Raw genomic sequence first — 23,462 nt, 5'->3', positions numbered from 1 at the left:
TCACCCTCTTCCTTAATTCTCGACCGCCGGGCCTATAATGTGCTTTGGGTGCCTCGGATGCTGACCTGTGGCGGACACTTGCCGCGCTGACTGTTGTTGTTTGTGTTCTGCTGGTTCCTGCTGGTGCATCGGTCGGACCCTCGTGTGGTCCGAGGATCCGAGGTTGGCAGCTTTCTATCACGCCATTTTAGACTACCTCTGGACACTAGCCCTCAGTTGTTGGGGCATGGCACTGCTCTTGAGACTATTTCGGCTTGATTTGGACTTATTATATCCTACATGTTTCTTTTTTGTTCGCTGTGAGGGTCCTGTTGGGGTGGACAGTTTGCGGGAGGGGGGAGGGTTCTGCTTTGGGTAGGCAGTGGGTTTGTTGGGGAAGGTGTATGGGTTACACGAATGGGGAGGGGTGGGGGAGGGGGGGAGGGGGGCGTGGGGGGCTAGGGAAGGTTGTTGGGGGTGTATGCATGGGGTTTTGTATGTTGGTGTGATTGTGTTAGGATTGTGGTTTGGATGGAATGGGGGGGAGGTCTCGGGGGGGTGCAGACTTATGTGGTATCTGTTGTCTGGCTGCTGGGTCCAGCTGGGAGACCCAGGAGCGGTTTTTTCTATCTTTTCTCTGCTCGGCTCCAGTCCACCTAGAATTGATCCTGGCTGACCTTAAGATACTCACATTCAATGTGGATGGTATCAAGTCTCCTATTAAGCGATCGCGAGTGCTGTCATGCCTCCGCAAGTTGGGCGCGGATATAGCATTCCTACAGGAAACGCATCTCTCTCAGCTGGAACATACCAAATTACGCAGGGGATGGGTGGGGGATGTGTTCTCCTCGGCCTTTACGGGCCGTCAGAGGGGGGTGGCCATTCTCCTTCACAAACACCTTCCTTTTCACCTTCATAAGCAAATTCAGGACCCGGAGGGCCGTTTCGTTCTGGTACTGGGAGAGCTCTGGGGTCTTAAGTTACTGTTGTGCAACCTGTATGCACCCAATGTCTACTGTCATAAGTTCTTCTCCACTGTATTGGCCCATATTTCACAGCACTCTGATTACAATTTAGTTGTGGGCGGGGATCTCAATATCACTGCAAATCCTGGTGTGGATTGTAAGCCGCCTCGGGCACGGACCCGGGACCACGACACACGTGGGGTAGGCTTTCTCACTCAACACTTAGAGCTGGTTGATGTTTGGCGTACTTTACACCCTTATGACATTGATTTCACTTTTTACTCACATGCCCACAAGGTGTATGCCAGGCTGGATTACCTCCTCCTTGATAAACGCCTTTTCTCTAGGGCCACTCACTCTGAAATTTATGAGAGCACACTATCTGACCATGCACCGGTGGGACTCCGTTTATGCGTGGCGCCGGCCGGAAGGACTTCCTCTTGGCGGTTGCCCTCTTCTTTGTACCAGGATCCGGAGTTCCGCATTTTCTTGAGGGCGCGTTGGTTAGATTACCAACTTACAAACGACACGCCGGATGTGGGCCCCGTTACATTCTGGTATGCTTCAAAAGCAGTGCTCCGTGGGCACATTATCGCTTATATCGCTGGCAAACGTAAACAGACGGAGGGGGAGCTCTTGAGACTATCTACTCGGTTGCACGCCCTCCGCCAATCCCATATCACCACATTATCGGATTCGGATCGGGAGGAGATGCGGATGGTGCGGGGTCAGCTGGAGGAACTCCTCAATAAGCGAACGGAGACCTCCTTGTACTATCAAAGATACCAGCTTTATAGGTGGGGAAGTAAAACGGGGAAGCTCCTGTCCAACTTGATCCGCCCGCACAAAAAGAGACAGGTCATCACTTCTATTAAGGACTCTAGGGGGGTTCGTCACGAGGGGGAGAGTCACATTGCCTCCCAATTTGTTCAATACTATCAGGCCCTTTACGGCCGCCGATTTTTGGATGCCGACGCTATGTCACAGTTCTTCGCCGACTTGAAGTTACCCCAGTTGTCGGCGAGCCAAGCCGCGTCTCTCAATGAGCCTATTACGGCGGAGGACATCTCTACTACGATCGGCTCGCTCACTTTGGCTAAGGCTCCGGGACCGGATGGCCTGGGCCCGGAATTCTACCGGATTTTGGGGGACCTGGTGGCTCCTCCGCTCAGTAGGATGTGTAATGCGGTGGCGAGAGGGGACGACCCCTTTTCTGACAACATGGCCCATATAGTATTGTTGCCCAAGCCGGGGAAGGACCCTGACCTGGTGAGTTCTTTTCGCCCGATCTCTCTTCTGGACCAGGATATCAAGGTGTTGGCTATGACGCTGGCGCGGCGGCTTAATTGTTATCTACCGCACCTGATTCACCCGGATCAAGTGGGTTTCGTACCGGGTCGGTATGCCTCCATGAATCTGTTGAAAGTGTTAGGGGCCATTCACGAGCATAGGGGTAGGGGAGGGCAATCGGCAGTGGCGGGATTAGACATGGAGAAAGCGTTTGATAGTGTCTCCTGGGAATACTTATTTCAGATATTGGAGGGCTTCGGCTTTACGGGGAGTTTTTTGGATTGGATTAAAGCTTTATATACTAAACCTCGGGCCCGTATACTTATCAATGGGAGTTTGACGGAGGCGTTTGAATTGCAGCGGGGAACAAGGCAAGGGTGCCCGTTATCTCCTCTGTTATTTTTGTTAGCCATAGAACCCCTAGCTATCAAAATACGTCAGGCTCCGGAGGTTCGTGGCATCCTAGTGGGGGGACAGGAGTTCAGAATTAGCATGTTTGCGGATGACATTTTACTATATCTGGATCGGGCTCCCATACACCTGGAGGCGGCTTTGACTATTGTTCGGGAATTTGGGGCCCTATCTGGCTTGCTGGTTAATTGTAGTAAATCCGAACTCTTGCTGCTGGCTGGCGGCCCCGTGGAACCGTGGCATGCCTTACTACCCATCCCGCCGTCGCTTCATCCGGTCCGTTATCTGGGTATTTACCTCAGCACCAACCCGGCCACGTTTTACTCTATGAATGTTATTCGTCATCTTGACGCCATTGGGAAACTGTGCCTCCAGTGGCAGGATCTCCCTTTAGGTTTGCTGGGTCGAGTGGCATTGGTGAAGATGGTCATGCTCCCCAAACTGCTTTACCCGCTCCAGACAGTGCCGATCTGGCTTCGCCGCCCTGATGTCCTCCGCTTTCACTCTTTGATTTCTCGGTTTCTTTGGCGCTCTAAGGCTCCTCGTGTTGCTCTGACAAAGCTAATGTTGGCTAGAGGAAGGGGAGGGCTGAATGTCCCTGACTTACGCCTGTACAATGTAGCGGCCCTACTGCGGTGGATTCACGAGGGCCACACCGGTGTAGCGCGTTACTTTCCGCGGGGCTGGGTTGAATCTTGGAGCCTACCTTTTCAGTTCTTCAATCTGCTTCATTCTCAACCGGACCATATGGCTCGCTCAGGGGGTCGCTCAGCCCTGTTGGCTCCATTTAGGAGGGCCTGGCAGTGGTGGCAGCGTAGGCAGGATCTGCCGGTTGCGGTTTCGCCCTTTATATTCCTTGAGGGTAATGCGAGTTTTCTCCCCGGTTGGGGACGGACGATATTCAGGGCTTGGGCACGCAGTGGATGTCGCACCATTTCCGATGTTATGGCTGTTTCGGGTGGCACTTTCCCCTCGTTTCAACAGATCCAGACGAAATGGGACTTCCCCTCCTGGTACTTGTTTTCTTTTCTTCAACTCCGTCACTATTGGGAGGCCACCCGGCAGACTCATGCGCGGGGCTGGGACGCGGGGCCACTAGATCGGATCTTCGAAGCGACCCCGCCGGCGTTCAACCGGCTGTCTCACTGGTATAGTGTTCTCCGTCTCTCTGCCCAGGTTCCTGGGATGAGTGCCCTACGGGAGAGGTGGGAGGGGGACCTGGGTTTGAGTATTTCCGAGCCCCAATTTTTGGACTGCTTCCAGTCTCTTTACCTCTTCTCTAAATCGGCAGACTACCAGGAACTACAGTATAAAATCTTGCACAGAGTCTATATTACTAAACAACGGGGGGCTCAGATAGGACTTTGGGAAAGCGACTCCTGCAGTAAATGTAAATCACAGCCTGGCACGTACCTTCACTCTTTCCTTGAATGCACAAAACTCACTCTCTGGACGGGGCTGCTGGGCCTTCTTGACGTGGTTACTCACAGCACTATTGAGTGGGACTATGGCACTCTCCTTCTGGGCTTACAGGGGTCACTACGTGAACAGGGTTTCTCACTTCCGCAACGACGATTCCTTTACAATGCCATTCTAGTGGGGAAGAAGATGATTATGACCTACTGGGTATCCGAGGACACACCTCCCCAGGCCCACTGGCGGACCAAGCTGAGAGAGATGGCGCAATTTGAGATCCGCGCCTACAGTAAATCTAGTAAGTTAGAGCTGAGACACTATGTCGCTCTGTGGGAGCACTTGCTGGAGCTTCTTTCACCATGATCTCTTCTACTTGAGGGCTTTCTTTGGCCATCCTACTTGTCTGGAATTCTTCTATTTCTGCTGCTGTCTTCTTCACGGTTCACTTCGTGTTTGCATTCTCTCCGGGGCGGGGGGGGGGGTTGGGTTTGGGTGTGGGGGGGGTAGGTGTGTCTGATAGTACAGTTTGTGTGGTGAATGGGTGTCTTGTGAGTGTCTGTTGTGGGGACTGGTGTGCTTGCTGACCGGTTTGGGTGTTGATGCCTGTGGGGAATATTCACAAAACTTTTATGGCTGAGGGTCTAGACGGGCTTCTCATCGTTGTGGGTTCTGGGAAGGGGTTTGTGTGTTCTTAGTTTTGGCCTCTTACTGCGCTTTGCCTTGCGTTTGTTGGCAGTGTTCAGTTGGGAGAGGCTGGTTCATGCTTGTTGTTGCTGTTCCTCTTATCTTCTGTGATATTGTGACATTGTGTATGTTTATGCTCAGCTTGTGGTCGCTTGTCCGGACCTTTTGTCATTCTCAATAAAAATACTTTGAAAAAAAAAAAAAAAAGAAATGGGGAAAATAGCACAGAAGCGAGATGGTTTGTGGGGATGGGACAGGGACCGAGCTTGCAGGCTCCAGTGGCTTGCACAAATTACATTGTAATGTGCCATGAAAATAAGAGGGAGGAAGGTAGATAGATAGGCCACGCGAGAGGAGCTGAAGGGTAGTAGAAAGGAACAGATGGTAAAGGAGGGAGGGAAGGGTGGTGGTGGAAAGGAATAGGACAGACATTGAAGGAGGGTGGAGAGGAACAGACCCTGAAGGGAAATGTGGAAGACAGAGTGGGAAGAAGACAGATGCCAGACTATGGGGGAGCGGAGGGAAGAAGATGGGTGCTAGACCAATTGGAGAGGGGGGGGGTGAAGGGAGAGGCACAGTAACAGCAAGTGGAAGACGCAGAGAGAAGACACACAGTGGATGGAAGGAATTGAGTGAGAAGATGTGGAAAGCAGAAACCAGACAACAAAGGTAGAAAAAAAAATTATATTTATTTATTTATTTTTTGCTTTAGGATAAAATAGTATATTAGTTGTGTTGATAAAAATTTATAAACAAAGCCCTGCCAGCTGAACATCTCTTTCTCTAGTTCAGCAGCAGGAACTTTGATTTATAAGAAAGGAATAAGCTAAATATTACAGTACTAAGGCTTATATGGATACAGCGGGGACGGTGACGGGGCGGTGAATGGGATGGCAGTGGCGGTGACGGGGCGGTGAAAGGGATGGCGGTGACGGTGACGGGGCGATGAAGGGAACAGCGGTGACGGGGCGGTGCAGAGGATGGTGGGCCGGTGACGGGGGGTGACGGGGACAGATTTTTTCCCCGTGTCATTCTCTAATCCCTGACTATTCCTATAACCTAGCTCAACTGGAAGGCAGGGAGGGAGAGCGGCTACGAACTCAACACAGAAGGAAGGGGAGGGGCGTGAACATGGTACACAGAAGGGAGGGAATAGAAAGGGAGAATTGATGGACATGAGTGTGTGACTGAGAGATGGGGAAAGGAAGAAAAGAAAATTGGGCATAGAGAGAGGAGTGAGGTAGAGATGCATGGAGAATATAGAAGGATGAGAGGGAGAAATGTTGGACAGATTGAAGGGGATGCAAGGGGGAGAATGATGGACATAGTGATGGAGGGAGAGATGTGGCATGGTGCTGAAGAGGGGTGACAGAAGGTGAAATGGGCATGGGGCTGGTGGGCAGCGGTGAAAAATGTTGCACATGATCCAGGAGATGAGAGAGGGAGAAATGTTGAATGTGGTATTAGAGAGGGTGGGAGAAATGCACCCTGAATCTCTCTCTCTTTCCCCACTCACTTTGCAGCAAGGGTGGGAATGAGAGAAAGACAGATGGACAGTGAGAGAGAGGAGGGAGACAAGTAGCCTATAGGGGTGGAGGAGAGAGGGGATGACGGTCAGTCTAGAAGAGGTATGCAGGCAGATTGATAAGCTTAAGAGCGATAAATCCCAGGCACCGGATGGCATCCATCTGAGGGTCATCAAGGAACTGAAAGGGACTATAGCTGAACTGCTTCAACTAATAGCCAATCTGTCAATCAAATCGGGAAAGATTCAGGAAGACTGGTGAATGTTATGCCGATCTTCAAAAAAGGTTTAATGAGAGATCTGGGAAACTACAGACCGGTGAGTCTGACCTCGGTACCGGGAAAGATGGTGGAGACGCTGATAAAGCACAGTTACTTACCGTAACAGGTGTTATCCAGGGATAGCAGGCAGCTATTGTCACGTATGGGTGACGTCACCGACTGAGCCCCGATGCGGACGCCTCACAAGCAGACTTGCTTGAAGAAACTAGAAGTTTTGAGTCGCCCACACCGAGCATGTGCGAATGCCTTCCAGCCCAGCGTCGGGAGCGTCTCCTCAGTTAAGATAGCTAGCAGAGAAGCCAACTAGGGGAGGTGGGTGGGTTGTGAGAATAGCTGCCTGCTGTCCCTGGATAACACCTGTTACGGTAAGTAACTGTGCTTTATCCCAGGACAAGCAGGCAGGTATTCTCACGTACGAGTGACTTCCAAGCTAACCAAAATGGGATGGTGGGAGTATTGACAATTTAGGAGAATAAATTTTGTAATACTGTTTGGCCAAACGGTCCATCCCGTCTGGAAAAAGTATCCAGACAATAGTGAGAAGTGAAGGTATGAACCCAGGACCAAGTAGCAGCTCTTCAAATTTCCTCAATAGGTGTAGATCTGAGGAAAGCTACTGAAGCTGCCATAGCTCAAACCTTATGGGCTGTGACTTTACTGTGAAGGGGTAATCCAGCCTGGGCATGCAGAAAGAGATACAAGCCGCCATCCAGTTAGAGATGGTACGCTTAGAAATAGGATGTCCCAACTTATTTGGATCGAAGGAGACAAAAAGTTGAGGAGCAGTTCTGTGTGGTTTGGTGCGTTCCAAATTGAAAGCCAAAGCACGTTTACAGTCCAGAGTATGAAGACTTTATAATGTTATCTCAATTTTATATTCTTTTAGCAATATTATCTCTTACCCAGTGACATCAGGGTCTCATAATTCTCTGCCATCACCTCCCTGTACAGCTCTTTCTGCTCTTCATTTAAATACTCCCACTCCTCCTGGGAGAAAGAGATAAAGATGTCCTCTAATGTCACCGGCATCTGAAACACAAACCAGAAACACACTCAGTGTCTATCAGGTGACCTCCCAGTGCTAGAGATCACTGGTGAGGGGGAAAGTTTGCACAGTGTATATAATTTAGAATCAAATAAGACACAATCCCAGAACAGGGTTATATTGCAAAGAGTTTCTAAGCACTCGAGAAAGAAAGTTCTACTACTGTATGTCTGGTTCTCTGATGATGCAGCAAAATACTGGCCACTGTCAGTGAGACCAAATTCTTCTTCTGGAACAGATTTGAAGCTTTGTCACACCTTGAGAACAGATTTTAAGGAATGTTTTGTTTTCTGTCCTTCAAGTCAGTTAATCATTTTAAATCATTAGCCACGAGGCTCTGAGGCTTTTTCCTTCCAACCAGTGTCCAGATCTCCCACTGACGGTACTTTGGGGTCTTCTTTCTTTGGGAAGCCAGAGGGAGAAGAGGAGCAGAGCAAAGATGGCGGGATGCTCGGGACAGTCTCCTACCTGCCCAGAAGCTCCTGCAGGCATTGGCCACAATTAGTCTCTTGGAGGGAGAGACGGAGATTGGGAGCTGGATCCGCAAACGAAAGAAAGAACGAAACACTTGCTCTCCTGCTGCCCAGAGACTGCGGACTTCACAAAGGGGAGGCGGAGCTTCACAGTTGCACGTTCAGACACGTCTTTTCTTCTTGGTTCAATCTCTTTTAGCACTGATTGGTCAGAATGGTTCATGTGGCGGGAAGGATAGAAGGATCCGCCCTCTAGTGTTGATTGGAGGGGGGGATACAAGAAGGCGATTCAGTTCCCTCTGCTACTCATTGGTCAGAATGTTTCTGGGGCGGGAAGGATAGGAGGATCCGCCCTCTAATCCTGATTGGGAGAGTGAGGGGAGAAAAGAAGGCGATTCGGCTCCGCCTGCTACTTATTGGTCAGAATGCTCCTGGGGGAGTTTATGCTGGAAGAGAGGAAGGAGCCAGGGCTGGGTTGCTGGGCAGGAGTCTCCGTCCAGCTCTTGGCTCCCTCCTGAGGGGCAGTTTGGTCTTTGCTTGTTAATTCGGCCCCCTCAGAAAGTGATCTGGGGCTCTGGGACACTCTCTTGCTCTTCACACACATGGACATGCTGCCTCTCTCTCTCTGCTTCTACTACATGGGCTTAGTCAGGGCCACCTTCCCATCTGTACCCGGCTCTTCCCACCATCACATACATTTTCAAGGCAGACCCCTCACTCCCCCCCAACCTCTGGTCTAGTGTAGGTTTGCCAAATTTCCTCTTTAAAAAAAAGAGGGATGGGGAAGATGAACTTTTGGGGAGGACAGAGGGGGCAAGAGAGGGGGAAATGGCAAAAGGGGTAAAAGGAGGCAGGGAGAGATGGTAGAGGTGTAAGGCTAAATAGATGTTATAAACTGTCAGGTAATCAGATAAACAATTGCCTGGCACTCGTGTCTAGGAGTAATACCCAATGAAGCACAGAGCTCAGACCTTTGAGACCAAAGTATATCTGAAACTTATTTAGTACTAAAAATAAATGCAAGTCTTATACTTGATGGAGGGAGCAAAATGGGGTGAGGAAGAGATGTACAACTCAGAGATAGCGGGGAGGTGAGATAGGGACAGGTGGAAGGGACGAGGACTCAGGGCCAGAAAGGAGAGGAAGGGAGAGATGTCAGATCTGGGAGAAGTGGCTATAAGGGCAGAAAGGACAGATGTTGGCCTTGTGGAAGGGAGGGAGAGAAAGAAAAGAGGAAAGAAATCTGGGTTACAAGAGTGGAATAAAGGAGGGAGGAAGAGATGTACAACTCAAAGATAGCGGGGAGGGGAGATAGGGACAGGTGGAAGGGACAAGGACTCAGGGCCAGAAAGGAGAGGAAGGGAGAGATGTCAGACCTGGCAGAAGTGGCTATAAGGGCAGAAAGGAGAGATGTTGGCCTTGTGGAAGGGAGGGAGAGAAAGAAAATAGCAAAGAAATCTGGGTTACAAGAGTGGAATAAAGGAGGGAGGAAGAGATGTACAACTCAAAGATAGCGGGGAGGGGAGATAGGGACAGGTGGAAGGGACAAGGACTCAGGGCCAGAAAGGAGAGGAAGGGAGAGATGTCAGACCTGGCAGAAGTGGCTATAAGGGCAGAAAGGAGAGATGTTGGCCTTGTGGAAGGGAGGGAGAGAAAGAAAATAGGAAAGAAATCTGGGTTACAAGAGTGGAATAAAGGAGGGAGGAAGAGATGTACAACTCAAAGATAGCGGGGAGGGGAGATAGGGACAGGTGGAAGGGACAAGGACTCAGGGCCAGAAAGGAGAGGAAGGGAGAGATGTCAGACCTGGCAGAAGTGGCTATAAGGGCAGAAAGGAGAGATGTTGGCCTTGTGGAAGGGAGGGAGAGAAAGAAATCTGGGTTACAAGAGTGGAATAAAGGAGGGAGGGTTGATGTTATAAATCAGGGGTGTCCAACCTATTGGCTTCCCTGGGCCGCATTGGCCGAAAAAAAAAATTCTGGGGCCGCGCAAACGCTGCAGCAAGACAAAGGAGGGAGACAGCAAGACGGTAAACACCCGGGGGCAGCAGAGGAAAATAATCTAGACGGCTTCAAAGGCCTTCTTAAGAGCCATTTATGAGAATAATCTTTTTATTATGGCAAAAACAATACAAGTTACATGTTCAATAGACGTGGGGTCACAGAATCCCCAAAGTTCTCTTAAAGAAGTCCGATCCCTGATCTGAGGGGGCTCCATTTGAAGCAGAGTGATCATTTGCATTCTCCATTCAGGGCTCCTACGAAGCCAATTCAGCAATCTGACTTTTCTCCCCATAGGAATCTGCCATTTGACATTTCAATCTTCCTCTAGTTCCTACCAGTCAAAATGCAGCCTTTGGTCTCTCCTATATTAACTGCATTTCCTCCCCATCTTCCTTTACTTTAGTCCCATATGTTCTACATTAGATACGTTGTTACTGGTGGTTTTATTCCCATTATATTTTATCTCGCTTAGAAGTTGAATAAGGGACAGAATCACATTTGAATAAACACTTGGGAAGGAATGAGTGTTGGACCATGAGGTGAGGAGAGGCTGAATGGAAGCCCAGGGCTGCTCCTTAATCGTCCATTGCCCCAGCTCCAAACTAAGATTCACAAAGCAAACCGATCGGTTTGAGACCCCTTTACTATCAAATTTCCCTCCGGCTTGATTCACTTACCTCTCCTGCGATATGCTTCGAATCCGTGCATGCAAATGAGGTGAAACACATGCAAAGTAGGCTGGGACACGATTCACAACACTAAATTTCCAATCCGACTGGGCTGGCCGATCACCTGAAGAAGCGACTGATGGGGGACCAGTCGAAAACCTATTTCCGACTGGAAGCCCTGCTGTCTGCTCTGCCTCGATCTTCACCGAATCTCTCCTGCTGCATCGCCGTTCTCCTGCCCTTCCCTGAAGCTCTTCTGCCCTGCCCTGCAAGTCCGTGGTTTTAACCCGCGGTTTTAAAGCGGTTTAAAACCACAGGCTCGCAGGGCTATAAACTAACAAAAAAAAGTTTTAAGTGATTCCCAGCCTAAGTCCCTTGGAGTGTGGTGGTGGCATTCCAAGTCCCCTCCCCCATCCCTGCCAGGAAAAGTGGGGGAGGGGGAGCTCCTACCTGAGCAGAAGCTCCTGCAGCCATTTGGACATTTGGGGCTCTTCCTCTAGACCAGGTTGGTTCTTGGAGTGAGAAGAAACTGTGCACTTGAGACTCCAGCAGAAGATGGACGACTCTTTCCTTTGTTAAGCAGAAAGTTCAGCCCATCACTTTTTCCCGCTCCCACAGAAATTCTAAATAATGAGAACCAGATGGAGCTGAAACTCCTCCTCCTTTCTGCCTTCTCCATGCTAGGGGGAGTAACCTCCCACTCCTATTCCCGCCCCAGGAACCTTTCTGACCAATCAGCACTACAAGGCGCAGAACGTTCATTGTGAAGTTCCGCCCTCTCCCTTGTGACATCAACAGCCTTCTCGGCTCCTCCCTAATTCCTTTCTAATCCTGAGGGAGGAAATTCCCCCCAACAAACACTGGGGCAGCTGCCAACAAGGGATCCTGCACAGGGAGAACCAAGACTGGGAGGTTGTTACAGTTAGAGAATGATATGCAGAAAAATGTGTCCCTGTCCCTGAGAGCTCAGCCTCTGTCCTTGCAAACTGTCTGATCCCATCTGCACAAGCCTTGACTAGTTATGATTTTATATTGAACTTATTAAATTATAAAAAGAAACTATTCTGTTCAATTGTCATTTTCTAAGTCTCACATAATACAGAACAAGGATCAACAAGGGAATGGGGACAGGAGGATTAAGTGACTTGCCCAGGGTCACGGTGAGCCACCAATATCCCCTCCACTGAGAAAACTGAACAAGCCACATTATTACCGAATGCTACATAGAAAAATAGTGTATTTTCTCCCTCCCTTTGCTGGCTTCAGTAGTTCATCCCTTTGGTTCAGTATCTTCTCTTTCCCTTCCCTTTCCTCTCCCTGCAGGCCCAACATCTCTCTCCCTTCCTTTCCAACTCCAGCTCCCCCACAACATGGGTCTAGCACCCTGTAACATAGAAACCTAGAAATAGACGGCAGATAAGGGCCACGGCCCATCTAGTCTGCCCACCCCAATGACCCTCCCCTACCTTTCTCTGTGAATAGATCCCATGTCACGTGTCTATCCCATTTGGCCTTAAAATCAGGTACGCTGCTGGCCTCAATAACCTGAAGTGGAAGACTATTCCAGCGATCTACCACCCTTTCAATGAAAAAGAATTTCCTGGTGTCCCTGTGCAGTTTCCCGCCCCTGATTTTCCACTGATGCCCCCTTGTTGCCGCGGGACCCTTGAAAAAGAAGATATCTTCTTCCACCTTGATGCGGCCCGTGAGATACTTGAATGTCTCGATCATGTCCCCCTCTCTCTGCGTTCCTCGAGTGAGTATAGCTGTAACTTATCCAGCCGTTCCTCGTACAGGAGATCCTTAAGTCCCGAGACCATCCAGGTGGCCATTCTCTGGACCGACTCGAGTCTCAGTACATCCTTACGGTAATGCGGCCTCCAGAATTGCACACAGTATTCCAGGTGGGGCCTCACCATGGATCTATACAATGGCATAATGACTTCAGGCTTACGGCTGACGAAACTCCTGCGTATGCAACCTATGATTTGCCTTGCTTTGGAGGAAGCTTGCTCCACTTGATTGGCAGCCTTCATGTCCTCACTGACGATCACCCCTAAGTCTCGTTCTGCTTCAGTTCTAAATAGGATCTCACCATTAAGGGTGTAAGTCTTGCATGGATTTTGGCTGCCCAGGTGCATGACTTTGCATTTTTTGGCACTGAAGCTGAGTTGCCAGGACCTAGACCATCGCTCCAGTAGGAGTAGGTCGTGCATCATGTTATCGGACATTGAATTTATGTCTGTTGTGCGTTTGCCCACTACATTGCTTAGTTTGGCGTCATCGGCGAATAATGTTATTTTACCTCGCAGCCCTTCAGCCAAGTCTCTTATAAAGATGTTGAATAGGATCGGGCCCAAGACCGAGCCCTGCGGCACTCCACTGATTACCTCCGTCATTTCGGAGGGGGTGCCGTTCACCACTACCCTCTGAAGCCTACCTCCAAGCCAGTTCCCAACCCATTTCGTCAATGTGTCGCCCAATCCTATAGAACTCATCTTGCTCAGCAACCTGCGGTGTGGTATGCTATCGAATGCTTTACTGAAGTCCAGGTATACGATATCCAGGGACTCCCCAACATCCAGCTTCCTCGTCGCCCAGTCAAAGAAGCTGATCAGGTTGGATTGGCAGGATCTCCCCTTAGTAAATCCATGTATTTTGAGAATGTCAATTACTTAATTATTATTATTATTATTATTATTATTAGGTTCTTATATCCTGCCATACCCAAAGAGTTCTAGGCGGTTTACATTCGTTACATTAGGATCCGGTCTGAACCCGGATTTACAAAAATTTTATCGGAATTGCAGGTAGCGCGGAAGGAGGCACAGGTTTATCGTAGTTGGGTTAGAGGATAAAATGGAGGGAGTGGGAAACCAGAAGAGGGGGGGAGAGGGAGGTGGGGGTGGGGGGGTTGGAGTGTATGCGGGGAGTAAGGACTAAGGGTCTTGTTCGCGGAAGAGGTGTGTTTTGAGAAGTTTTCTGAAATCTAGGTAGGTCGGGGCCTCTAGCATCATTTGGGCTAGCCAAGGGTTCAGCTTGGCCGCCTGGAAGGCGAAGGTTTTGTCGATGAATCTTTTGAGCTGGCATGATTTTATGGAGGGGAAGGTAAACAACTGGATTCTGCGGGATTTCTTGTTGGTGCAATACATATTGAAATGTGGGGAGAGGTATTTTGGTGAGAGACCAAATACTGTCTTGTAACAGATGCAGGCGAACTTGAAGAGGACTCGGGATTCGAAGGGTAGCCAGTGCAGTTGGTGGTAGAAGGGGGTGATGTGTTCCCATTTGTTCAGGCCGAAAATGAGGCGGACAGCTGTGTTTTGAATCAGTTTTAGTCTTCTGGTGATTTTCTTTGTGGAGCTTAGGTAAATGATATTGCAATAATCCAGTATGCTGAGGATAGAGGATTGAACTAATAGTCGAAATGCAGTGTCATCGAAGTATTTCTTTATGGTACGGAGTTTCCAGAGTGCTGAAAGGCCTTTCTTGACAATGAGGTCGGTGTGATTTTCTAGGGATAGATGTTTGTCAAGCGTGACTCCTAGTATGATGTAATCACATCATATGTCTTATTGTATTAATAATTGGGAGGAGGATGGGAGAAAATGATTGTTTTATGTTTTACTTGTGTCGTTAATAGTGCGTTTTATGCAGTATTTTATGTTCAATTAATTGTATTGCACTGTCGAAGTTTGAAAATCAATAAAGATTAAAAAAAAATCAGTATCACTTATTCCCATAATTATGTCAAGAGATAAGTTCCCATCAAAATTCAAAATCAAAAGAAATCCGATAAACTTACCTAGCGATGCATGCAACTGTCCATGTCTTATGAAAGGGGTGCCTTGGCTGAGTGCCCTACAGAGGACCCCGTTTCATGACCTTCTTCAGGGGCAAACTCAGGAGCACAACCCACTACTAATGGATCACCACATCTCCAACTTGAAGGCTATTAACGTGGCCTACAGTCAGATACGGTACTTATTTCCCGGGTTCTGGGGGGCTTCGTTTAAAATGAGACAGTTATTGGGGAATATGCCAGGGCATTGTAATATTTCTGGTCTTGCTTTTTCGATCCTCCACTAACGGCGCAAGTGCTAGAATGGACTGGAAAAGGGACGTGAAAGTCTCCCTCCAAAAACTGGATTGCTACACATTCCCTAGGAACACAGCCAAGCTGTCTTTCAGCAGAAAAATATCTCAATTTCTTCCTTCAGTTTTTAGTCCAGTAACAAAGGGATGAGGAATTTAAAATATTATGATATCTATTTATCCAGAACAAAATCTTTTCCAGAGAAAGGAAAATGGTAAAACCAGAGGACATCATTTGAGGTTGAGGGGTGGTAGATTCAGGGGCAATGTTAGGAAATTCTACTTTACGGAGAGGGTGGTGGATGCCTGGAATGCGCTCCCGAGAGAGGTGGTGGAGAGTAAAACTGTGACTGAGTTCAAAGAAGCCTGGGATGAACACAGAAGATTTAGAATCAGAAAATAATAGTAAAGATTGAACTAGGCCAGTTACTGGGCAGACTTGTACGGTCTGCGTCTGTGTATGGCCGTTTGGAGGAGGATGGGCAGGGGAGGGCTTCAATGGCTGGGAGGGTGTAGATGGGCTGGAGTAAGTCTTAACAGAGATTTCGGCAGTTGGAACCCAAGCACAGTACCGGGTAAAGCTTTGGATTCTTGCCCAGAAATAGCTAAGAAGAAAAAAAATAAATAAATAAAATAATTTAAATTGAATCAGATTGGGCAGACTGGATGGACCATTCGGGTCTTTATCTGCCGTCATCTACTATGTTACAAGCAATCAAGAAAGCTACATTAGTTTATGCTACACTTGCCCACTCTCTTAATTAATAAGAAATCTCTAAAGAGGACTCAGTGGAATCTTAATTAGGCTTAATGCCTACTGAATTTACATACAGTGAACATAATTTGTTAACTGGATACAAATCTTATTCCTCACATCACAGCCGTTAATTTTCTTCATGAAGTATGACTAAAGTTCTATTTCAAATCTGTACGGAAACCCCCCCCCCAAAGTGTACCTAAATATCTCAAGATAATTAGCTCCACAAACTGAACGTGAGCTTATTGGTTTCATTTCACTCCGATGAAATGCTCCAAACATTTTATTTTGCCTCATTTTTCTTTGCTTTTGGGAGAGGGCGTTCCAAGTTTTTCAAATATCTAAAGGAGTCCACTGTATAGGATTAATATTTGCAGATGACATTATCACCTTTGTTACTGTAACCCTGGCTACAAGATTAATCGGGATAAAACAGCTCTGGAAATGTTTCTAAAAGTGTTCATATTACATGGAAAAATTGCATTGGTTACCAACTGAGTTGCGCATCAGCTTCAAGATTCAGTGTTTAATTTGTTTTAATTTTGACAGAGTACGGTACTGGAGTTCAAGAAAAGATTGGACAATTTCCTGCTGGAAAAAGGGATAGAGGGGTATAGATAGAGGGCTACTGCACAGGTCCTGGACCTGTTGGGCCGCCGCGTGAGCGGACTGCTGGGCACGATGGACCTCGGGTCTGACCCAGTGGAGGCATTGCTTATGTTCTTATGGTCCTGTGACTTTGGCAACTGTATTGTATAAGCCTCTGCGTAGTCTACAATCTTCTCAGCACAACTGTTGGATATTCCTTAGCTATACTAGTCATAATTAATAAGAGACGTCTTTTATATTTATCTAGGGGATCCTTGGCCTTTGCTTGTTAAATCGGCCCCTCAGCAAGTGAACTGGGGCTCTGAGACACTCTTGCTCTTCACACACATGGACATGCTGCCTCTCTCTGCTTCTGCTACATGGGCTCAGTCAGGGCCACCCTCCCAGCTCTTCCCACCATCAGATGTTCTTGCATTTTCTGCCAGTTTCTAAGCCTGCAGCAGACCCCTCACTCCCCCCCCCCCCCCCGCCTGCTTTGTTCTAGTGTAGGGTTGCCAGATTTTCTCTTTTAAAAAAAAAAGGACACCTGGGCCCACCCCATTCTGCCCCAGCTGTGCCGCAACCCTACACCCCATTCCACCCGTAGCCCCACCCCCACAAAACTTGTTCGCGTCTGGGGCCTCTGCACATGCACAATGTCAACGCAATCATTTCAATACACATCATCGTGTTGAGGTCCGCGCATGGGTAGAGAGCATCTGGACGCGGCTCTGAGCTTGGGAACTTCCAAAACCCAGACAAAGTACCGAGGTTTGGAAATCACGCTGGGCACCTGGACAGGGTTCTAAAACGAGGATATGTCGGGGTTTTCCCAGACATCTGGTAACCTTATTCTAGTACAGGGGTACGCAATTCCGATCCTCGAGAGCCGGAGCCAGGTCAGGTTTTCAGGATATCCACAATGAATATGTATGAGATGGATTTGCATGCACAGCCTCCTTGAGATGCAAATCTATCTCATGCATATTTATTGTAGATATCCTGAAAACCTGACCTGGCTCCAGCTCTCGAGGACTGGAATTACTTCCCCCTGTTCTAGTGCAATGTGTCTAGTGGTCCTGAACGCTAGGGTCTTAAATCTTGCTTGCAGAAAAACTGTCAATCATGTTTTCCGTGAGGGAAGCGGTGTGACTGTTGGATGACCATGGAATAAAGGGAGTGCTAAAGGAGGACAAAGAAATCGCAGACAAACTGAACACATTTTTTGCGTCTGTATTTACTGAAGAGGATATACACAGCATACCTATGCAACATTGTGGGCAGAGCAACCGGGCCCAGCACTATGGAGAAGGACCTGCTATTGTTGGAACAATGGTCCAGTTCTTGGCAACTAAACTTTAATGCCAAAAAATGTAAAGTAATGCACCTTGGAAGCAGAAACCTATGCAGAACATACACCTTGAACGGTGAAAACTTAGCGAGAACCACTGCAGAAAGGGTCTTGGGAGTTCTCATCCGAGAAGATATGAAAGCTGCCAATCAGGTGGAGAAAGCTTCAGCAAAGGCTAGACAAATGCTGGGTTGCATCAGAAGGAGCTTTATCAGCCGAAAGCCTGAAGTCATACTACCATTATACAGATCCATGGTGAGACCTCACCTGGAGTACTGTGTCCAGTTTTGGAGGCCACATTATCAAAAAGATGTGAAGAGAATGGAGTCGATCCAGAGAATGGCCACTAGGATGATCTCAGGACTTAAATACATCACATATGAAGAACGTCTGACCAGACTGCGCCTATATTCTCTCGAGGAGCGCAGAGAAAGAGGGGACATGATAGATACATTCAAATACATCATGGGTCGCATTGAAGTGGAGGAAGAATTATTTTTTCTTACGGGTCCCACGGGAACAAGAGGGCATCCGCTAAAAATTAAGGGGGGGGAAGATTTCATGGTGACACCATGAAATACTTCTTCACCGAACGGGTGATTGATCGATGGAATAAACTTCCACGCCAGGTGGTCGAGGCTAGTAGCATACTCGACTTCAAAAGTCAATGGGACAAACAGGTGGGGGTGCTACAGAGTTATGCATAAAAGATGGGTACACTAGGGAGGGAGGGTTCTTGAGTGGGCAGACTTGTTGGGCCGCCGGCCCTCTTCTGCCATCATATTCTATGTTTCTATACCAAAACCCATCAGGCTATATACTGGAAACTAAGATGGGAAACTGTCAGGGTTGACAGTCAGTCTAGAAGAGGTATGCAAGCAGATTGATAAGCTTAAGAGCAATAAATCCCCAGGACCGGATGGCATCCATCCGAGGGTTAACAAGGAACTGAAAGGGACTATAGCTGAACTGCTTCAGCTAATGTAACCCAGGCAATTTCCAGTTACTCAGGAAATAGCCAAAGCTGCATAAAAAATTTCTTTCACTCAAATATTTCAAATAAAATAAATTTAATATGCATTTAAAATTAACAATATATTGCAGTTACCACAACTGTAGCTCAGGAGAAGTTTTTTTTTCTTAATGTCCAATCACACACCGGTCCAGGACAGATGACTTCAGGCAAACAGGTGTTTATTTTTCTCTTCTTCTTTCTTTCTTGCTTGGGCTAGCGTTTGATTGCAGTTCTTGTTGAAGTAAAAGGCTGCTTTGTTTACCTCATTGGAATAACTACTAGACGGCATTGTATCTTCCAAAACAGACAATATTTGTTTATTGTTAGTAGAAAAAAACTTACAGTATTACAGCAGCAAAGACATATTGGAAAAAAAATATATTGTCAGTTCAGAATATGCAATGGAGAGAAGAATTTGCACTCATATGCTTAGCAGGGGGCTAGCAGTTCCCCGTAGCATAAGTAAGTGAATCTCTCTGGCTTTTTCTAGAATGCACGTGTTTTTTATACAGAGCAATTCTTCCTTTGTCCCAAGAAAGTCCATCCCCGAATTCTGGTTATGTAATTCGCTATTGGTACAAAAAATATTGTATAACTAACTCCTCCCTTTCGTCCACGCCTCTCTCTCACCTCCACACCCCCCCCCCAGTAAAAGGGGGGCCTTACAGAAACAGAGAACTGTTGCTGAACTTCCTTCTTTCAGCACGTAGACATGCAGCTGCTAATTAGAGGTGTTCGAGCTGGTGTCCTTGTAAGATGAAAAGTTGGCAACGAGATGGCCTTTCCACAATCAAGCTGTCTGGTTCCCATAGCTTGGTTGGGAGACAGGAAACCCATGGTTTGGTACCAAGTTCTTTCATCTCGTTACACCCACATGAGCAGAGCTCCAGGGTGTCTGGCATATGAAGTCTATGAAGTCATACAGCAGTGATAACAGTTCAGCATAACCTTGAAGGGATATCCTCCCAGCAGGGAAACAAGAACATCATTGTTAGCATTGCAAAGCTGAATGTTTACAGACAGCAAGGTACAGGCTGGGCCTTTATGTCTGTAGTGTCCAGCATACACAAGTGAAAATCTAGGTCTGTAGAGTCCAGTTGAATCATCCATATGTCCAGGATATACATGTCATTGCTGATCCATACTACTCTATCTATTAACAAATATATAAAGGAAAACCCTAACTACTCCCCAAGATTCCACTTTAAACTAATTATATAAAAGAATAGATAATTGAGATAGCCCTAAACTATACCCACCCACAATTAACTAATATTTCAATAAACCTCTTATAACCCCAAAACACAAGTGCATATCACCAAGGTTAAAACGTGGGGGGAAAAAACCCCAAACATTGAATAAATGTTTCAGAAATACTATTATTACTACACAAATTACTCCAAACAGGATACAGTATTGTAACCAAAACTAAATTATTACTGTTCTTCAATAAATTCAAAATTTACCTTCAAAAACACAGACAACTTCCAACACACAGCTGTCTACAGAGAAAACCCACCCAAACTCAACTGCTCTCCTTGGCAATTTAGAATACTAGCCACTTCTGATTTCCTGGAGAGAGAGCTGTGCTGTCCAGAATTCCTCAAGTGACATGTACAGCTCTGAATTCTTAAAGCTACAGAAATATTTTTTATAACCTTGGTTACACTAATAGCCAATCTGTCGATCAAATCGGGAAAGATTCCAGAAGACTGGAAGGTGGAAAATATTACGCTGATCTTCAAAAAAGGTTCGGGGGAAGATCCGGGAAACTACAGACTGGCGAGTCTGACCTCGGTACCGGGAAAGATGGTAGAGGCGCTGATAAAGGACCGCATCATTGATCACCTTGACGGACACGATCTGTTGAGGACCAGCCAGCAGGTTTCAGTAAAGGCTGAAGCGAAGCTGGGATCTTAGCACTTGTCTGGTTCCAGGGCCTTCCTGCTGAGAAAGCCAACTTGAACATCGACTCCCGGCACATGTGCTGCCGAGAGCGCCTGGCGGTGACATTCCACCCAATGAAAGAGTGTTCTCAACGCAAGCAGAGCTGAAAAATTGCTCTGAGAATAAGAAATTCTCCCTAAAAGGGACAATCTCTGAATAAAATAAGATAAAAGGCAAAACAAAAACACTCCTTCAGACATGCGTGCAGAAGTAGAAGAGAGTAACAGTAAAAATATGGAGTGGCCTCCTTCTGCAAATGGCATATGGCTAGTGGGAAACACCCCACATGTCTAGGATGCCTCACCTATCGCACTGGAAATAGAATTTAGCCCTCAGTGAGTGTAAACGATTTGTCTCCTGTGTGGATCTTCTGGTGTCTTTTTAGACTTGAAACATAAGGGAAGCTTTTATTACACTCAGTACATGTGTATGGCTTATCTCCCACATGGATCCTCTGGTGATCTTTTAGTATTGAAGGCTTAGTGAAACTTTTATTACACTCAGTACATTTGTATGGCTTATCTCCCACATGGATCCTCTGGTGATCTTTTAGTGTTGAAAGCTGAGTGAAGCTTTTATTACACTCAGTACATGTGTATGGCTTATCTCCCACATGGATCCTCTGGTGAACTTTTAGTATAGAAGGCTTAGTGAAACTTTTATTACACTCAGTACATTTGTATGGCTTATCTCCCACGTGGATCCTCTGGTGATCTTTTAGTGTTGAAAGCTGAGTGAAGCTTTTATTACACTCAGTACATGTGTATGGCTTATCTCCCACATGGATCCTCTGGTGAACTTTTAGTATAGAAGGCTTAGTGAAACTTTTATTACACTCAGTACATGTAAATGGTCTGTTCCCTGTGTGGATCATTTCGTGTTTTTTTAGTCCTGATCTATCAGTGAAGTTTTTATTACACTCAGTACATGTGTATGGCTTATCTCCCACGTGGATCCTCTGATGACTTTTTAGATTTGAAAGCTGAGTGAAGCTTTTATTACATTCAGTACATGTAAATGGTTTGTTTCCTGTGTGGATCATTTGGTGTCTTTCTAGACTTGAAACATAAGGGAAGCTTTTATTACACTCAGTACATTTAAATGGTTTGTATCCTATGTGGATCATTTGATGTTTTTTTAGATATGAAAGATGACTGAAGCTTTTATTACACTCAGTACAACTAAACGGTTTGTTCCCTATGTGGATCATTAGGTGTCTTTTTAGTCCTGATCTATCAGTGAAGTTTTTATTACACTCAGTACATGTAAACGGTTTACACCCTGTGTGGAACCTCTGATGACTTTTTAGATGTGAAGCCTGAGTGAAGCTTTTATTACACTCAGTACATGTAAATAGTTTGTACCCTGTGTGGATCCTCTGATGAGTCTTTAGATGTGAAAGTTTAGTGAAGCTTTTATTACACTCAGTACATGTAAATGGTTTGTACCCTGTGTGGATCCTCTGATGAGTCTTTAGATCTGAAACCTGAGTGAAGCTTTTATTACACTCAGTACATGTAAATGGTTTGTACCCTGTGTGGATCCTCTGATGAGTCTTTAGATGTGAAGAGTGAGTGAAGCTTTTATTACACTCAGTACATGTAAATGGTTTGTTCCCTGTGTGGATCATTTGGTGTCTTTTTAGTCCTGATCTATCAGTGAAACTTTTATTACACTCAGTACATGTAAATGGTTTATCTCCCTTGTGGCTCCTCTGGTGAATTCTTAGATATGAAAGCCGGTTGAATCTTTTATTACACTGACTACATGTATATGGTTTGTATCCAGTATGAAACATTTTGTGTCTTTTTAGATTTGAAAGTTGAGATAAGCATTTATTATGTTCAGTGGATGTAATTGGGTTTTCATTTTTATGATTCCTTTTGGGCTTTTGGAGTTCTGAGAACAAGGGGATGCTCTTATTACCTTTAGGACTAATAAAATTGATGCTCCTCGTAGATGCAAATTCTTTTTGGTGTTTTTTCCCCTTCTTCTTGCCATGGTGGAAGTCAGAAGCCACTTTATCACTATTATTAATTCGGACTGGTCTTTGGCCCTCTGGGATGCTACTGAGCTCCCTGTCATTTCTCTCACACTTAGTGACTCCATCCCTTGAGTCTCCTGCTGGGTTTCTCTGTTCCTTTGATTTCTTCTTAAAGTTCTCTGTGTGAATCCTCTTAGTTCCCTGGGAAATATTCTCACAGACATTTTCTGACTGTCTTTGGATTTCTTCTCTTTCTATGGAATGTTCTCCTTCTCTCTTCCTTTCTTGTGTGATCTCATGATCTGGTGGATATAAACAGAAGGTATTAATCATGTGTTAGAACAGTGTTTCTCAACTTCTTCAAGCCAAGTGCCCCTTAAGCCTAACAAATACCAACTGAGTACCCCCGCCCAAGCTCCACCCCAGACCCCACCCCCACAATACTAGTACTAATTCTAACGCAATTTCTTCCATCCATTTTTCATAAACACACAATATAACCTTAATAATACATAATGGTAACCACAAAATTAAAGAAAACACAAAGCAATGCATAAACTTAAAAAGATAAGATGAAAGGTGGAGTCAACTTTCCGGATTTTTTAAAAATATCACCTGGCATTTATAATGCATCAGGGCGCTTTATGAATTCTTAATAAAACTATGTCTGATCCCCATTCGTGACTTTCTCTGGAGAAAAGTTTACCTGGTACCAACACTCTTGCCCTTAACCTTGACAATGTCTTCTCCTCCAAAACAACAATCTAATCGCATTCTTAACTCAATGAATGTTGTACTTCGATAGCGTAATGAAGATCAAATGGAAGGACACCTCTCGGATCTCTTTATGGAATAATGACACCTTTAAAATCCAAAACGCTACCTTGAACTGGTCTATGTGGCAAAAATGTGAGAGATGTGCTTTGCAAAACTTCCTTAATCATAATAGACGGCTGACTTTTGATGAAGTCCGTGATAAATATAG

At 46.3% G+C, this 23,462-nt stretch overlaps 2 protein-coding genes across 5 annotated transcripts in view; both read right to left on the bottom strand.

The window, feature by feature from the left end:
- Positions 1 to 10,848, bottom strand: part of LOC117355015 (zinc finger protein 585A-like) — a 48,946-nt gene extending 38,098 nt beyond the window's left edge. Inside the window, exons 1-2 of the mRNA XM_033932963.1 lie at positions 10,750 to 10,848; positions 7,454 to 7,580 (exon numbers count right to left, since the gene is read on the bottom strand). Coding sequence (XP_033788854.1) covers positions 7,454 to 7,580; positions 10,750 to 10,800 — 178 coding nt within the window. The 5' untranslated portion in view covers positions 10,801 to 10,848. The remainder of the gene's footprint in view (positions 1 to 7,453; positions 7,581 to 10,749) is intronic.
- A 9,457-nt stretch (positions 10,849 to 20,305) lies between these two features.
- The window catches only part of LOC117354644 (oocyte zinc finger protein XlCOF6-like), a 34,432-nt gene continuing 31,275 nt past the window's right edge, over positions 20,306 to 23,462 (bottom strand). For 3 of the 4 annotated variants that reach the window (XM_033932472.1, XM_033932475.1, XM_033932473.1), the window contains one exon: positions 20,306 to 22,779. In XM_033932472.1, coding sequence (XP_033788363.1) covers positions 20,819 to 22,779 — 1,961 coding nt within the window. In that variant the 3' untranslated portion in view covers positions 20,306 to 20,818. The remainder of the gene's footprint in view (positions 22,780 to 23,462) is intronic. The other variant, XM_033932474.1, reaches the window with a different exon arrangement.

Source organism: Geotrypetes seraphini, chromosome 2 (assembly GCF_902459505.1).
Source record: "Geotrypetes seraphini chromosome 2, aGeoSer1.1, whole genome shotgun sequence".
NCBI classification, from domain to species: Eukaryota; Metazoa; Chordata; class Amphibia; order Gymnophiona; family Dermophiidae; genus Geotrypetes; species Geotrypetes seraphini.
The sequence above is the reverse complement of the archived record's forward strand: the minus strand, read 5'-3'. Positions and strand labels throughout refer to the sequence as shown.